Source organism: Quercus lobata, chromosome 2 (assembly GCF_001633185.2).
Source record: "Quercus lobata isolate SW786 chromosome 2, ValleyOak3.0 Primary Assembly, whole genome shotgun sequence".
NCBI classification, from domain to species: domain Eukaryota; kingdom Viridiplantae; phylum Streptophyta; class Magnoliopsida; order Fagales; family Fagaceae; genus Quercus; species Quercus lobata.
Window position 1 is genome coordinate 101,771,360 of NC_044905.1, and position 18,451 is coordinate 101,789,810.

An 18,451-nucleotide genomic window follows, 5' to 3' on the forward strand; every position below is an offset into this window, starting at 1 on the left:
TTACTCATTCAAACACAGAGAGTTCCAAGAATTCCAACAAAATACAGGGGAAAAAGGAAATTGCAAAACCTCACACACACCCTATAAAATATATAAGAGAAGTATATTATTGACAAAACTTTAATAATATTTTTATAACACTTTTATAACAAATTTTAAATAATAAGTTGTTATAAGTTGGTACTGATGAATAAAAAAAATAGTTTCAAACTTAAAAGTTAAAACCATTAACAAGTCACCACCTAAAAAGTAATAAACTATCCTTTAAAAAAAATGCTAAGAAACAAACAAATAAACAGCGCCAAATATGGGAACTCGACTTAGAAACTTCTATTGTTACTTAAATACAAAATTAAAGGCATAGTGGCAGCTAGTGAAGTTGGATCATAGCTATTTTGCCGCTGATGGTGCCACCATCATCATCACCGGCGACATCGAAACGGACTTCCCCAGCGAATTGGCCGCCCATTGTATCATCGACAATGGCATGAACTTCGCTAGCAATTTGGCCGCTGATGGTTTCGCCCCCATTATCACCATCACCACCGACAAAGTTGGCACGCCCAGTAGTTTGGACATGGCGACCACCTCTGCGATTACGTTTCCACTCTCCTAAATACAAAAGTAGAAAAACAACGAGGACCAGTACATATAACGCTTTCCCAGCAACTTCAAGATGCAATAGCATTTTTTCTTCCCTGTTACCAAGTAAAAAAGAAATTGTATTAATTATTCAAAACAAAACATAACAAAAAGATTAACCATAGCTATTGTTCTGTTTATTACCCGCTTAGGGGAGAGGAGTATGAAAGCTTGGGCATAGATCGTCTCATTCCAATTTGTTGATGAATTTAGAAGACGGGGCTTAGCATAGAAGCTAATTAAGCTGCACAATCTATCAGAGCGAGAGGGAGAGAAGTATCTCAGAATTTAATTAAAGCGAAATTTATAGCAGTCTTAAATGGAGGATTGTGTCCCATCAAAAGAAACACTGAGGATCCTTTTCAGTTGCGCGCGGTCGGCGGACTCAGCACAACTAAAACTTATGAAGTAAAAAAGGGTTGAAGTCATCCAAGCCGACCATTTTTTTTGAGAAACCATCCAAAGCCGACTTGATTCATCGATCCCAGCCTTTCATTTACGCACCTCGTGATTCACGAAAAGAACAAAAAAAATCATCCAAGCCGTTCGTTTACTTCAACGGATTAGAAAAATAGGTTGGCCTTGGTGGGGACCCAAGTTCAAATTGTTTGTCCATGGTAGTCGTCTACAGTAGTCGTCCACAGTCATCACATCCATGACTTGACCATATCCAAGAAGACCGAAAGAGAGAACAAGCAATGGCATCACATGTAGGAACAATACACATCCCTTTACAAAAAGATTATCTAATTCCAGGATAGTCGTCCATAACACAAAGACATGAACGACCAAGTCATGGACAACCAGATAACACTTGGTGAATCCTGCAAGAACTTTTCATAAAATTCTTTATGATTTGATCATGATGTGTAGGGATGGCAATTTAGGTCCGACCCGCGGATACCCGGTCCGGCCCGACCCTAATGGGCCGGATTTTACCCGGTCCGATAAAGAATAGGATCGGATATGGGTTTTTTTTTAAAAATCCGAAGCGGGTCCGGGTCGGGTTCGGATTTTATAAAAAAAAAAAAATCAGAAACCCGACCCGAAACCCGACCCGGATAAGACCCGGTTATATATATATATATATATATATAGTATTACTAAACTACCCTCACATATATATAGTTAAAAACCCTAAACTTTTCTACACTCTCCTCATTTCAGACTTTCAACTCATAGTCACACCCTCCGCCTCTCCCTCTTCATCTCTCACCTCTCTCACATACACAGCCATAAGAAGCCCACAGCACACACGGCCACAAGCAGACTGAGTCCTCTGCCCCTCTCATCTTCCTCACGTCGCCGTCGCACAGGCTTTACCCACGCCGCCGCCGCACAGGCTCTCTACTCTCTCAACTCCGTTTCGTCCTCGCCGTCGCCGATCTCGCACTGTCGCACAGACGGCACAGTCTTCTACCCTTCTCATCTTCCTCGCCCATGGCCACAAGCGTGACACGACCTCACTCCACCTCATTCTCCATTTTTTTTCTTCTTTTTTTTTTTCTGGGTTCTTCGCTTGAATCATGTGAGTTTGTGTTTGTGTTTATGATTTCTGAAAGGGAAAAATGAAAATCATAGATCTGAGATTCTGAAATTTGTGTTTGGTTTGTGATTTTGAAAGGGAAAATCGTAGATCTGAAATCTGTGTTTGTGATTTTTGTGTTTATGTTTGTGATTGTGTTTGGATTTATGTTTGTGGTTGTGATTTGGGGCTGAAAAATCATAAATCTAAATTTTTGTTTCTGATTCTCTCAAAAAAAAATTTTTGTTTTTGATTTTGGGCTGGACTGGTCATGAGGGACGGGGCCCGCGGGGCCCGTGGAGCCGGGTTCGGGTCCCGGGAAAAAAATCCGTTTAGTAAACGGGCCGGGTTCGAGCCGCGGGTCTTGGTCCGCGGGTCGGGTCCGGATATGAAAAAACCCGGCCCGAACCCGACCCGTTGCCATTCCTAATGATGTGCTACTCTTAAAAAGTGGAGAAAATTTCTCGTAATCCGCTTCACGTATCCTATTTATCCACTTTCTCCATTAACTACTCACATCCCCTATAATGATGGTGGATCCGAACAAGTAGATCTACTTCAAACTCCCTATAACAAGTCTCATTCACCCGAGGTAACTTTTTCACCATTCACTATTTTTTATTCTTGTGTTTTAGAGAGAAAACTAACTTAACCGTCGAAGGGTCCTTGGCCGAGTTGCACCAGTCACCCTTGATAATTCTTTCTTTCTTTTTTAAGACCTACAGCCATCACCATAACCCAAAGCATTCCAGCTTACTGATTTCCAGCTTACTGATTTTCGTGCATCATCAATTGGCGCCGTCTGTGGGAACTTGAAAAAACTTCTAAGTGTTAACTTCTTTGATTTCCAAGACAAAAATGATGCATGGTTCGAACTAGGACAATGACCACCAGTCCAGAACACCAGGAGAGTGGGAACGCCTCCAGTCACCCAAACCATGCACTAGCACCCCCGATGACTGTCCAACAATAGTTGCAGTCCATGGCAGCTGCAATGGCAGAATTGACGCAACAGAACTAGGAATTAACTAGAGAAGTTAATAGACAGTATCAGCATCGACGTGGTGAAGAACGAGGACAAAATTTAGAAAATGAAGGGGCTGAGAACAACGCTGAAGGAGATTAGTCCAAAGGTATCGTTACTCGTAGGGGACCACATTTGGGGAGGGAGACGGATCTGATGAAAATAGCCTTGAAAGAAATGAAAGATTCAATGAGGAGAGCAAATCACCCCCTGCCTTCCTAGTTCAAAATGCCTACCTTGGACTCATATGATGGGAAGCATGATCCTTGTGATCACATTGCCAAATTCAAGACAACCATGCATCTTCAAGGTGAACCGAATGAAATCATGTGTAGAGAATTTCCTACCACATTAAAAGGCCCGGCTAGGGTATAGTTTGGTAAGTTACCACCAAACACCATAACCTCGTTTCAAGAGTTAAGCAAGTTGTTTGTTAACAACTTTGTTGGAGGTCAAAGGCAAAAGCGTTCCTCGTCTAGTCTGCTTAGCATAGAGCAAGGAAAGAACGAGAACCTACATTCTTTTATTAGCCGATTTAATAGAGAAGCCTTATTGGTGGATGAGATGGATGACAAGATCCTCTTGGCAGCTTTCTACAATGAAGTTAGTTTAGATTTGTTCATCCATAAGTTGTATGATCAGGAGCCACAGATGATTGCTGAGTTGATACATTCAGCCCAAAGTTTCATGAACGCAGAAGATACGATTATTGCTAAGAAAAGAAAAAAGGTGAACGACCAGAAAATTGTTATATACACCATCCAAAGCAAGGTCCTTATCCAAAGAAAGCCAAAGTAAGAAAGCAGGGGCATCCTTGAGAAGATACTCTAACTACACTCCCTTGAATACTCCACTTGACTAAGTACTGATGCAGATCAAAAAACGATCCATCCTTGAAATAGCTCGAGAGGATGAAAGGAGATCCTAGCAAGCGAAACAAAAGCAAACACTGTCGTGTTCACCGTGATACGAACAAATGCTATAACTTGAAGCTGCAAATTGAGACTTTCGTTAAGCAAGGAGAGTTAAAAAAAATTTCTTAGGTGAGACCACAAGAATGAGAGATAGCCAATGAAGTGTAAAGTACAAGAACTAGCATGCCAACCGCTTAGAGAAATAAGGATTATTATAGGAGGCACATTAATAAGAAGCTCATCCAAAGCCAAGAAGACCTACCTACGAGAAGTCCAAAATGTTCAGATATCTAGATGACCACCAAGGATGATTAAAGAAGTTGAACTGGCCATTATTTTCACAAACGAAAATGCAAGACAACTACACCATTCTCATGACGATGCAATTGTTATTACCTTGACGATTGCAAATTATACAACTAGAAAGGTGTTAATAGACAATGGGAGTTCAACAGACATCCTCTGCTATCCAGTCTTCCAACAAATGAGGATTAACAAGGAATTACTTCGACCAGTGAGTGTGCCATTGATCGGGTTTGGAAGAATGAAGGTTCTACTAATAGGCACCATCTCTTTGCCAATTGTGGTTGGTTCTTACCCACAGCAAATCAATAAGGAAGTGAATTTCCTCATTGTAGATTGTTCATCCTTGTACAATGCCATTATTGGATGACCAACTTTGAATAGTTGGAAGGCTACAACATCCACCTACCACTTGTCTGTCAAGTTCTCAACGGAGTATGGCATTAGGGAAGTACAAGGAGACCAATTGACCACTAGAAAGTGTTACTTAGCAATGTTGGCCATGGACAAGCAGATACAGATAATGAACATTGAAGAGAGAAGAACATTGGCTGAGCTGATTGAGGTATTGGAAGATGTACCCTTGGACGAGTCCAACCCGAAGAGGTTCACCAAGATTAGGACAAGTATGGGGGAGAAGACGAAGCAAGATCTCGTTGGGTTCCTTAAAGAAATGCACAGATGTTTTTGCCTGTAGTCATGAAGACATGTCTGGGATTAATCCAAGTGTGATTACTCATCATTTAAGTGTGTCCCTATCTTACAAGTTCGTCCATCAAAGGAAGAGAGTGTTTGCCCCAGAATGAGATAACGTCATCAAAGAAGTTCTCAAGTTAGTCACCGCAGAGTTCATTCACAAAGTTTACTACCCTAATTGGCTAACTAATGTAGTGATGGTCAAAAAGGCAAATGGAGAATGTGTGTAGATTTCACAATTTAAACAAAACATGCTCCAAGGATAGCTATCCTCTTCCATTCATTAATCAGTTGATGGACTTAACCGCTGGACATTAGCTACTAAGCTTCATGGATGCATTCTCAAGGTACAACTAGATCAAGATGGACGAGGCAGACTAGGAGAAAACGTCCTTCATCATAAGTCAAGGTTTGTTTTGTTACAAAGTGATGTCGTTTGGTCTGAAAAATGTGGAAGCTACCTACCAAAGGCTAGTCAATCATATGTTTCGTCCGCAAATTAGGTGAAACGTTGAAGTTTATGTAGATGACATACTGGTCAAAAGCGCAAGGGAGACGCAGCATTCGGACAATCTTTAAGAAATCTTTGATACACTTAGGCGATATAAGATGAAGCTGAATTCGAGCAAATGTGCCTTTCGAGTTGCATCAGGGAAATTCTTTGGTTTTATGGTTTCGTAGAGAGGAATTAAAGAAAATCCTGAAAAAAAAAAAAAAAAAAAAAAAAAAAAAAAAAAAAAAAAAAAAAAAAAATCCTAAACATGGAGCCCCCAAAGAATGTCAAGGATGTCTAGAGCCTTACTAGACGAGTAGCTGCCCTTAACAGGTTTGTTTCAAAATCTACTGACAAATGTTTACCATTTTTCAGAGTATTAAGAAAAGCATTTAAATGGATGGACAAGTGCCAACAAGCATTTGAAGATCTGAAGGCTTATTTTGCTTCAACTCTGTTGCTGAGCTCGTCCAAACTAGGTGAAGAGTTGTACCTTTACCTAGTGGTATCCCCTCATGTGGGGAGTTCGGCTTTGATCAGAGAAGAAGGGAAGGTATAGAAGCCTGTCTACTACACCAGCAAAGCTTTAAAGGGAGCTGAAGGATGATATCCGTTAATGAAAAGTTAGCATTTTCATTGGTGACAGCAACAAGGAAGCTCAGGCCTTTTTTTCAAGCTCATATAGTCAACATCTTAACAGATCACCTGCTAAAAAAGGCCATAAACAAGCTGGAGGCTATTGGATGACTGATCCAGTAGGCAGTAGAACTTAGTGAATTTGATGTATGGTACAGATCAAGAGAAGCAATAAAAGCTCAAGTCCTTGCAAACTTCATTGCAAAATTCACTCCTGACAGTGGGCAGCGAAGTGGAGATCAGGGGCAAAGCAATGAGTCGTTTGTGTAGATGGCTCGTCCACACAGCATGTAGGTAGAATTAGGATAGTTTTACGCTCACCAAAAGGAAATCATTTGGAGTATATAGTCTGTCTATAGTTTCAAACAACCAATAGTGAAGCACAATATGAAGCCCTACTACAAGGCTTGGAGTTAGCTAAATCACCTGGAGCGGATTCAGTCGTCGTCCAAGGAGACTCACAGTTAGTGATAGGCCAGGTGAATGGAACGTGTGAAGCTAAGGAAGAACAGATGAAGATATACTTGGACAAAGTTAAACAATGAATTAAAGGCTTCATAACAACCCAGTTTCAACATATACCAAGGGAGGAAAGTACAGAAGCTGACGTCTTAACCAAGACGGCATCAACAGACCAGATAATAGGTGATCAAGTCAAAGTCCAGTATATCTTAAGTATTGATATTCCAAAAGTGAATCAGAGATGGAGTAGCTAATTGGACCACTCCAATCGTGTCTTATCTCAAAGATGGGCTCCTCCCACAAGATAAAGAAGAAGCAAGGAAGCTAACAGTCAGAGTAGCGAAGTTTGTCCTTATGGATGAGGTGTTGTATAAAAGGGGTTTCTCTTAGCCATATTTGAGGTGTTTAACTCTGGACGAGTCCCATTACATCTTAAGGGACGTTCACGAAGGTGCTTGTGGAAATCATTCAAGGGCTAGATCACTCATTTACAATATAGTTAATGTAAGATATTACTGGTCATCCATGCAAGCAGATGCCGAAGCCTATGTCAGAGTGTGCGATAAGTGTCAATGCTACAGTAACATTCCTAGACAACCATCAGAGTATCTCACCCCAATGATGACCCTTTGGCCCTTTGCTCAGTGAGGGTTGGACATCCTTGGTCCCTTTCCCAGGGGGACAAGACAAATGAAGTTCTTGGCGGTAGGGCTTGATTATTTTACCAAATGGATAGAAGTAAAGCCATTGGCAAAAATTACCAAACGAAACGTCAGAAGCTTTGTCTAGAAAAACATTATCTGCCGCTTCGGAATCCCAAGTTTCTCATCTCAGACAACAAACGCCAGTTTGACAATACACCCTTTAGAGAGTTTTGCGAGTAGTTAGGGATCAAGAATTACTACTTCTCACCTTCCCACCCGCAGGCTAATGGAAAAGCTAAAGTTGCAAACTGATCCTTGCTAAAGATCATCAAGACTTGACTTGAGGGGAAAAGGGATATGACTAGATGATTTACCCAGCGTCCTTTGGGCATATAGGACTGTTAGGGACATATTTTATGTAATTAGCTAATCCTTTAACAAAATGCACTTTACTTGTAATTGGGTAGATCTAATATGGGTTTAGTACTTCATGAAACATGTTGTTCAAGCCAAGTATTAAAGCATGTGTGGTAGTGGTACACTCATGATCGCTCCAAGGGCTTATAAGTCATGAATGGGGCGCATCTCCAACCGATGTGGGACAAAGGTGTCAAGCCAAAATGGCTACAAGTTAAAGCCCTTGGCCTGAGGTGAAAATCCTAGACTTCTATACTCGGGGCTGAGAAACAAAACCTTGCGGACTTGGCTCCCTAAAGAGAACAATAAGCTTGCGGGGTAAAAATACCCCACAAAGATAATTACAACATGCTGTTATTCTCGCAATTCGAACCATTTCCCCCCTAGACTCCAAGCACTTTATGCATGGGAAGTGTCAATTCAGCTATAAAGTCTTTGACAAATTAAAAACCACTTGATTATTACATTTAATAAAGTAAAATACAAAGGAAGTCCGTATTCTATACACCAAAGTGTGTATCTAAGTAAATAAAGAATTCTTCTAAAAAACTTTAATAAAATAAAAATGAATTGAAATAAAACCCTTCTATTAGACTCCAACAAAGGAAAACTATCTCTTATTCTTATTTATATCTACTATTTTACATTTATTTTCATAATTGATGTAAAAATATCCACATTTTAATATATGAAAATGATCATAAAATAACGGACATATAAAATAAGTGCAACAATACATTATCCTAAGTCCTTACAAGACAAAATGAGTGCACCACAAGTGATTGAAATTCAGACCGTGTAATAGTATTGCACTTTAAATAGTTGAGATTAAAAGTTAAATTCACTTTTAATAACCCTTGAATTGATTTTTGTAAATATATTTTATATATATATATATATATATTAACCCTTTGAACAATTTTTTTTTTTTTTTTATCATGTGTGCTAATTATATACACGTACGTTACAATACACAGGATTTAAATCCCAATAGAACTATCTTAGCAGGTCAAAACACAAACATAAACCATATATGAGGTGGATAAAATAAAATAGATAAGTGATTGGTAAGAAACGCATGGAATCAAATAAAAGATTCATCAATTTAACTCACCAGAGCCATGTCTTCACTGGAAAAAAAAAAAAACACGTTTCTCTCAGATCTCAAAAGTCAAATCTGCCTTTACAAAGCAAAAATAAAAACATACGCACGTAAAGTAATTAATAGTGGAAAAACAAGGCATTTGGTTCTCTAAAGACAAAATTTTCAGAAAATATCGAATAGTTCCATTGAAACGATCAAAGTATAATCCGAGAGAAGAGAGAGAGAGAAAAGAGTGTAAGACCTATGAGTTTCTGGGAGAGCAACTGAGAGTGAGAGATGAGAGAACCAAACAATGGGTTTTGTACGGATCCAATGTAAACAGTGTTTTTATAAAATTAAAAAAAAAAAATTTTTTTTTGGTTCACTATTCTTCTATCCTTTACCCTTTACACTTCCGTTTTTGAATAATTTAGCTACCATCATCATCATCATGATGGTCTTGTCTTAATGATTAGCATTATTCTATCAATATTTTTCTTAATGATTTGTTCGTTTTCACAACTTCTGTATTATAAAATATTCATTTCTTTTGCTTTTGTCCGCCACCTTTCAATTTCATTATCCAACTTACCGCAATCAATAATACAATGTTCACCCGTGCAAAACCTTCTACACATCCATTTTCTTCTACGAATACCTTTGTATTTCCATAACTGGTTGATGTTTGTTATTGTGTTGACGACTCTCTAGAGAAGATGTAAAGTCGTAGGTTTACTCTTTCAAGGTCAATCCTCCCAGACCAGAGAGCTCTACCTAGCTAGTCTGGATGGTGACCTTACTACACAACAGGTGGTTTCCAAGGTGTTGGTGATAAGTGATAACTATGGTTTTGGTGTAGTTGCCACTTTGTGACGTGGGAAACTCTTCAGAGGCTCAATTGTTTTTTTTTTTTGGTCCAAGAAATAATTTTTTTTATAGAAAATTTTATTAAGGTAATCATATACTCCAAAACTCCAAATTTGATTATCTTAATAAATTTTCCATTTTATTTTTTTTATAAGAACCAAAAAGTGGTTTTAGACGCACATAATGATTTTTTTAGGCAAAATTGCAAACTACACTCCTAAAGTTTGGAGTATTTGGATTTTATACTCTAAAGTTTCAGAATTTGAATTTTATCTCTCAAAGTTCTATTCCATTTATATCAGCAGTCTCTTTATCCATATTTTTCATTAAGTGCCACATAAACTTGTTACGTGTGTTTAATTCATCCATATTATGCTATATCTTTTTTTTTTAATTTTTTTTTAAGCTACAAAAATAATATGACATTATTTTATTGGATAAACTAATTAAACATGTACGCATAAAATATTTATGAGACACTTAACGAAAAATAAGGATAGAGTGACTGCTAAACAAAATATAATTATCCTTTTATACTTGTTTGAGAAAAATGCTTATACAGACCTTAAACTTTGAACTAGTGGCCAAAACACCCCTTGAACTTTTTTATTGGCCAATTTACTTCCCAAACTATACACACCTACTAAATCAATACCTTAGTTAATTTCACGTTAAAATAATAACGGAATAAGAGCACGTGAGAAACATGTTACCTTTAAAAACTAACTAATTGAAATTAATGCTCTCTCTTTCTTGTGGTATGTATTGTTCTTGGATCATTAATACAAGAATGTTTTTTTTTTTTTTTTTTTGTTATGATTTTGGTGTACAAGAATTCTCTCTCAAATTCAAATTGTTATTTTCATCCGTATTTTTTTAATGTATGTTAAATTGTATTTTTTGTTAGATTAAAGGTAGAAGTACTATTAAAAGAGAAAAGAGTTTGCAGAGAGAAAAAAAAGTTTACAAAGAGAGGCCTAGCTGCGAAGCAACACAACTCGCCTAGAAAAATCCCCATGCTAGCAATTCGAAAAAAGAAACTGCAAAAAACCCGGTGAGTCTTTCTTGCTAGCATTTTTTCTGGGTACGTATGAGTTGTCCGATCTATGTTGGAACTAAGATCCAAGCTTTTCCACTGATGGATCTACTGCCTCTCTCTTTCTCTGTGGCGCCGGTCAGACTCTCCTCTCTCCTCTTTCTATATATCTTGTTAACAGTAATTTAGTTAATTTTTAAAGGTGACATGCTTCTCACATGCTATTATTCCATTACTGTTTTAACGTGAAATTAACTGAGGTATTAATTTGGTATGTATGTATAGAGTTTAGAGAATAAATTGGCCAATAGAAAAATTAAGAGGGTATTTTGGCCACTAGTTTAAAATTCATGGAGTGTGTGAGCATTTTTTCCTACTTGTTTACATCTACTATTTTACATCAATATTTATAATTAATGTGATTGAGATTCAGACCGTGCAATAGAATTTTTAATAGTTGAGATAATTGAGAGATAAAAAATTCAATTTTAATCTATTAATTCTTGGAACAAAGTTCTTTTTAAAAAAACTCATGTATGAATTTTTAAATTAGTTTTAAAAGAAAATTAAGATATATTCAATGAATTGAACTCACCAGAGTCATGTCTTCACTGAAAGAAAAACGTCTCTCTCGATCTCACATACCAAAAGTCAAATCTGCCTTTGAAAAAGAAAAAGAAAAACACAAAAACGAAGACTTAAAAGTAATTTTCAGAAAATTCGAATGGTTGTATAATCAAATATAGAAAGAAAGAGATGAGAGAACCAAACAATATATGAGTTTTGTACGGAGCCAATATGCGTGGTGCTTACTGCTTACTATACACAAAAGGGGGTACCCATGGCCATACGAGGATAGGGTAACGTGGGCTTATGGGTTACCACTTTTTAATGTGGTAAACTATCTGTTTCGCGACTGTCAAGATTTATTTATTTTGCAGTACTGAACCTAGATTTTCAGTATTGTGACCATTGTCTTCAAGTTCTAAAAGGGATCCCGTGATTAGTTTGGTCTTGGTCCAACATTGTTGACATTTGTGGTGCCAGGGATACAACTACAAATGTGATTGGCTGATTGCCTTACAAACTAATGTTTTGTAATCTTTGATATAGTAAAATTGGTAGTAGTTTTTTAAGACTTCCAAGTGTATGATATGGCAAGAAACATTTGAGTAGTCTTATACGAACCCAAAAATAAATGAATGTAAAAAAAATTTATGAAACTAATATTAAACTCCATGGTAACGTGGGACGAAACCCACTATGTAACCCTTAAGAGCATTTCCAATTGCTTCTTTAAAGCCAATTTTAGAGAGAAATCACCCCCAAAAATCCACTCCAACAGCTTCTCTATCTCCATTTTTTAGATTAGAATTGCTACAGTGTTTCTCTACAAGTAGAGAACACTGCAGCATTTATTGTTCAAACTTCAAATGTTTTTTTTCTATTATAATAATCAGCTATTGAATAAAAAAATGTTGAAAAATATGTAGTTGCTAAAAAAAGAATAAATATTGAATAATGAATGAATGAAGAAATAATATTTAAATGAGATGGAGAAAATGATAAAGAATCTGTTAGAAAATGTATTTGAAAAAGTAAATAGATAAAAGCTAAATATCACTATTCACTGTCCAAACAATACAAAATTTTAGATAAACCGCTAGTGATGATCTGAGAGTTCTATTTTATTTTTTTCAAAATTATTATTAATAAGAGTAGTAAATAAAGAGAATCTGTATTGGATGAAATCTTTTTATTTTTATTGGGTATTGCAAGATACATATACGACAATATCACTATTCTGAAACCAGAAACTTAAAATTAGGATTGGAATCAAAGATGAACAACCTTAAATCAGCAAACCATGTCTAGAAATTAGAAAACACTTGATCGCATAACAAACCATTATTAGTATAAAATGGGGGACAACTCTTAATTTAATTTTTGCATACCATCAACAAGCAACCATTTATCTAGCACAAGATTCTATCATATAGAATATTAAAATTTTGAAACAGCAGAAACGAACTTATAAATTATACTAGACCTCCACTCAAACACAAAGACTAAACTTAGTCTCTGTTTAGAAGTTAGAACAGCGTCAATAAAAACTCTAGCAGCAAAAACACACAAAAATACAACTTTTAATCCAAGGACTAATTGGGGTCATTCACTTGAAGCACTTGGCGTCCAAAAGATGCGGGCCCTCAAAAGGTTCGTAATCTGCAATCATCTGACTCACACGTTCCTTTTGCTCTTCATCTGTGATATCAACCTTCTTCCACTCATATAGTTCCATGTCATAGCACTCATCAAACACAAATTTTGGTATCTCTTGCCCACGGAGAAGCCACAGCAACTTCACCTTGAATGGTGGCTCTGAACCGATCACAAGCATCTTTCCAAAAGCATATTTGCGTGCTAGATCCATCCTTTGAAGAAATCCACCCACCTTGTTTAGTGTTACAAAGGAAACAGTATTCTCAACATTGTACCCAGAGATAGCAGCAAGTGACATATAACACAGAGAACGGGCTCGTATGGAGAAAAGGCCTGACAAATGGTATACTCAGGTTTTAAAACAAAGGGAATGGGCCAGATGGTTGAACTGAAAACAAATCTGCTAGTATATAAGCCAGTCACTTTCTCCAACTAATTAATGTACATAAACATTTAATATATAAGCCTCCTCCTCTTCTGCACCAGCTTCTGGCTTGGGCTTCGCAGGCTCCTCCTTTTTTGGCTTCTTTTTTTGATTCATCCTTAGGCTTTGGTTTAGCAGATTCTTTTGGCTGAGATGGCTTCTTTGTAAAAGCCTAAAAGACAGGACAGACTCAGTCTGATTCACCATGCTTCCAGTTGCATCGTTACACATGAGGGAACTCAGAGGTAAAGCTCTTAATCATCAGTTGAGTGAAGCCCACATACTTTGCATGGTGTAACAATGTCAGCCAGAAGCACGGAATGCCCAACCATGAAAGTGTTTGAGGCAAGACGAGTGTTTACAGCACCCAGCTCTCTCTTCAATAATGAAGTTGCAGCTTCCTAGGTTTTCGCGCAAAAATTATACACATCAGATATGGCCCATATAGGCAGTGCATAGTTATGATGGGATTATGAGAATTTAGATTTTTTATGTAGGATATATATAGCCTGCATTAATTTTGATTTTACATTATCATTTAGATGCCAAAAAGAATTAAAACAATTCCATAATAAAATAAGATGCAACTCACCAGAGGAAGGTATACTGCACATCCAATTTTAGGTCTATAAAATGCTAGAATATTAGCATCAATCTCAAATGATGCAAAATCAATCCACTGCTGTATGTGGACCTGAAAATTTATGCATATGTAACGATAAGCATCATAACACACGCAAATGCAGAAAGAGAGAGAACCATCAGTAGTTAATTATAAACATCTCAATCATCAATATGAAAAGAACCATATAAAGGATTGTCAGCCTTCAGGGCTTCAGGCGAGTAACTGCAGCAACAGATAAAAAGCCCATAAGTCCCAAAATAACAATCTTTAGAGGATCACCAAAATTAATGGTTGGGGGATGAAAGTCTATAGTCTTACCATAACGTGCTATAGCATTGCTCTCAAATACTGGACCATCAGGTATTTCCACCACGGGAACCTACAAGAGTAACAGATTTATTAGGAAAGCCTTTCATAAAACTAACATGCAATTAGTGGAGTATAGATTACCACAAATTTTACAATATAGAACTATACCTTCCCAGTAGGTTTCATCTTGATAAACTCAGGAGGTTTATTAGAGACACCCATCTCAAAATTTGGATCTAGTTCAACTTTCAGAGTGGTATTCCGCAATGATGAGTGTCTTGTATGAATTTTTCTTTGTCTTCACTGCTTGCAAGATCTGCATTATAGATCATACAGCCTTATTAGCAAAGGAAGAGCAACAAATTACAAATGCATTCCATCCAGAAACAAACAAGATTAATCAATTGTGATGGGTTAATGGATTCAACGGCTGTTTCCTGTACCTAAACTCAATCAAATTACACACTAGGGATTTTCACAATTATAAGCAATCAAATGCAGCCTTTAATTGGGGAAAAAAGAGAGTAATACAATTCTATCGAAACTAAAATAAAAAACACTGACTATAGTAAATGTGCCACGGTTCAACCATTCTCCCTCTGCCCTTAACACCCAGAACCAGAGGATTTGGTGTGGTAGCAAACTCAGATAAAGCAAAATTCTTTCTATTTATTATTATTGTTTTTTAATTGGTAAGATACCCCAGCACCCACGACATTCATATGGGACAAGGAACTGCCACTTGAGCCAGACCTCATTGGCATGTTAGAACCATAAAATTCAGAATTCTTAGTCCTAAATTGGGTCAGAATACTAAACGATTTCAAACCAAGACATTTAAAAAAGAAATAAATAAAGAATTTTTCATTGTATCTTCAAAAAAAATAAAAAGGAAAATCTTTTGATCTGAAATGCAAAAGTTTAAGAACTTCAAATATTGAAATTCACATCAAACAAGCAGCAATATATGCAAAGCAATCAGATTTGTGACCAATTTTATAGTAATTGCTAACTAACAAGGCTAACGAAATGAGGTCATAATTAGTCAGATTCAATAAAATTTCAAAAACAAAACTTTTCTTTTCCCAAACAGTTTTCTGGGCAACCAAACACATCTTTACCACGAAGATGTGCTGCAGTTGAGCCAGTCTCCTGCTGCCCTTAACATGCAGAACCAGAGGATTTGGCGTGCTAGCACACCCAAGTAGAAGCAATAAAATTTTAATAATGAATAGGTTGAAAGTGGCTGTCAGACACTAACCAAGGAAAAAAAATATTAAGATGGTGAAGTATGCACATGGATCAAGAACAAATAGTAAGTCAAGACAAAATCAACATGATGTAAAAGATGATAGAAATTCGAAAGACTAACGAAAACAGAAAATATGAAGAGAACATATAAACAGGAAACAAAAAGAGGATTGACGAAGAAGACTAAGGGAACAAAGTGAAAGATGAATAAGAAGAGGACTGATATGAAAACGGAAACACAACAGAGACCGGGAAACAATCTCAAATAATCCAAAGAAAAGCAAGCCCAGAGAAGACAAACAGGGCAAAAGCGAATAACAGAGAGATGAATTGACAATGAATTCACTATCAATCCTTACTTGCCAGAGGCATTGAAGCCTCTATAACGAATTTAATTGAAAAACAAAAATGAAACCATTAAAAAGAATTTAATTGAAATAACGCGTCTGATTCAAAGGCGAACATTTTTGGAAAATCGAAGATTTTCTATGGAATAATTTTTTGTAGAAACAAAGAGATTTGGTGTGTATTCCAATACCACAAAGAACCCCCCAAATAAGCAAACATAAAATACTAAACAAATCTCAGTAATAAGTGAAATCCAGAGCTCTTGCAACTTCTCTATGAAACTTGAGCTAGAAGATGGAGGTGGTGTTGAGAGAGACAGATTTTCCGGGAAAAAGGTTAATTTTCTGGCATTGGAGAGACATGCCCGCAAATTTGGACTCCATGATCTAGTTTTATAACCTGAGTCTAGATTCGAATTACAAAAAGTCAAAAGTGATTTTGAACTCCCACATTGATTTTTATTTTACATCAAGAGAAAAAATTCCTCACTTCATTCCTTTTATACTTCATCTAAGTTTTCCATAAAGCTTGGTCATCAATTAATGGCAAAAAGGAAATAGAACAATTCCATAATAAATTAAGATGTAACTCACTGGAGGAGGGTACACTGCATGTCCAATTCTAGGTATAAACCACGTTAGAATATTAGCATGCAAAATCAATCCACTGCTCTTTGTGGACCAGAAAATTCAAGCATACATAATACTAAGCATCACAACACACGCATTCAGAGAGAGAGAGAGAGAGAGTAGCATCAGTAATGATAACAGTCTCACATAATCAATATGAGAAGAGCCATAGATTCACAGAAAAACGCTTTGCTCCGATATCAGATCTGAACACCAAAAAACCAAAAACGATAATAAAAATGAAACCTTTAAAAAGAATTGAATTGAAAAGTAACGCGTCTGATTCAAAAGCGAGACATTTTAGAAAAAGTCAACCGTTCAAATTAGCAAATGCTACAGGTCCGTTTGGATACAGCTGAAAATTGAAAACTGAAACTGAAAACTGAAAAATACTGTAGCGAAATAATTTTTAAATGTGTGAATAGTATCGTGGGACCTATTTTTAATGAAAAAGTTGTTGAAAAGTGAAATTTGTGGGTCCGTAAACAGTACACGATATGCTGTGAGTGGTCAAAAAAATTTGAAAAGTCAAAGTTTGCGGCTACTGTTTATTAAACAGTGCATGAACAGTAGCCACAACACCCAAAACGCTCCAAAACGTGTGAAAAAAAAAAAAAAAAAAAAAAAAAAAAAAAAGAGACAAAATGCAAGCGCAGTTTTTTTCAGCCGAATCCAAACGCTCTCGTAATCTAATTTCGCCTCAACACCAATTCCACGCACATAACTACTGAAAAGAAATTCATAGTTTCCAATCAAAATCGCATAACTTCATAGTTACAAAATCGAAATCGACCCAAAACCAAAAAGATCCCGCTGAAATAATCAAACATAGAATTCAGTAAAATGATGATCTCTTACAAATTCTATATGTCGTGCGATAATATTGGAATTCCGAGCTGACTCGGTGGAAATCGGTTTGACTGAGATTTTGAGAGTCTGACAGACAGAGAGATTCATATGGTTGTGTGGGGCCCATAACTTTGATTTTCCAAAAGTTTTTTTTGTAAGCACAGCGCATTTCATTTTTTTTTTTTTTTTTTTTTTTTTTTTTTGTTTTTGACAGCAACCGAAGGGGAGTATTAGTACCACTCCACTCCACTCCAATCAGGGACGGACCCAGGAAGGGGCCAAAGGGGGCCCGGGCCCCCCCGGGTCCAAAAAAAAAAAAATTAGTAGGTAAAATTTTCAAAAAAAAGGCTTGGATCCCTTGGTTTTTAGCTTGGGCCCCCCTTGGTTTTTAGCTCAGCCCCCCCAGTCGGCCAGTCCAGTAGTTTTCAAAAGCCATGAAAACCTTAAAAAAATAAAATGTAAAAAAGAAAAGAAAAGAAAACTCAGCACAGCAAGACTCCAAAACCGTTGAAGCAGTTCACTTTGACCGACCAGAAAGCTTCTAGACTGAGTAATGAAGTGCTGTACAGCTGTACAGCATTTCACATATAATACTTTTGTCTTTCTTTATTTTTTTATTTATAATAAGGTATATTACTTTTGTTTCGGTGATTTTAATGTTCTTTACACAGTACACTACAATTAATAATAATAATAATAATAATAATATAATATATAATAATGTGGTTTATATTAGAATATTAGATTATCTATTTATATCTGATAATAGTAGGAGGACAAATAATTGTTTAATTGTTTGATTTGATCTAATTGCACTTAAATAGTAATTTGCACTTCATTGTTCACACTTTTTTTAACAAAAATTATTGTATAAATCTTCAAAATTTCATACCTATTAATCAAATTTTTATCCTAAATGCTGAAACATTAGATGTAACTCCTTAGAAAAGCTCTAAAATGTAAAAAGGTAAGTTCAAACCTATTAACCTAAGTACAAAAAATTTAGTACAGTGAAAAAAATGTAGGCACAAGTTTACTTAAAGTTAGTTT

General features: G+C 36.4%; 1 protein-coding gene and 1 pseudogene across 1 annotated transcript; both read right to left on the reverse strand.

Moving 5' to 3' along the window:
* Positions 1–370: 370 nt before the first annotated feature.
* Positions 371–824, reverse strand: LOC115974073. Its single transcript, XM_031094292.1, has 2 exons — positions 787–824; positions 371–698 (listed from the first exon to the last, which is right to left on the reverse strand). Exons 1-2 carry the CDS (start codon positions 819–821, stop codon positions 371–373), a joined length of 363 nt encoding a protein of 120 aa, XP_030950152.1. The 5' UTR covers positions 822–824.
* Positions 825–12,730: 11,906 nt separating this feature from the next.
* Positions 12,731–14,671, reverse strand: LOC115964712 (annotated as a pseudogene).
* Positions 14,672–18,451: the final 3,780 nt, after the last annotated feature.

What these genes read in the sequence shown, in the direction of transcription:
- LOC115974073 (XM_031094292.1), bottom strand. Translation starts at nt 821, where the DNA reads ATGCCCAAGCTTTCATACTCCTCTCCCCTAAGCGG. An exon ending in TACTCCTCTCCCCTAAGCGG is followed by an intron (nt 699 to 786) that starts GTAATAAACAGA and finishes ACTTGGTAACAG; the next exon opens with GGAAGAAAAAATGCTATTGC.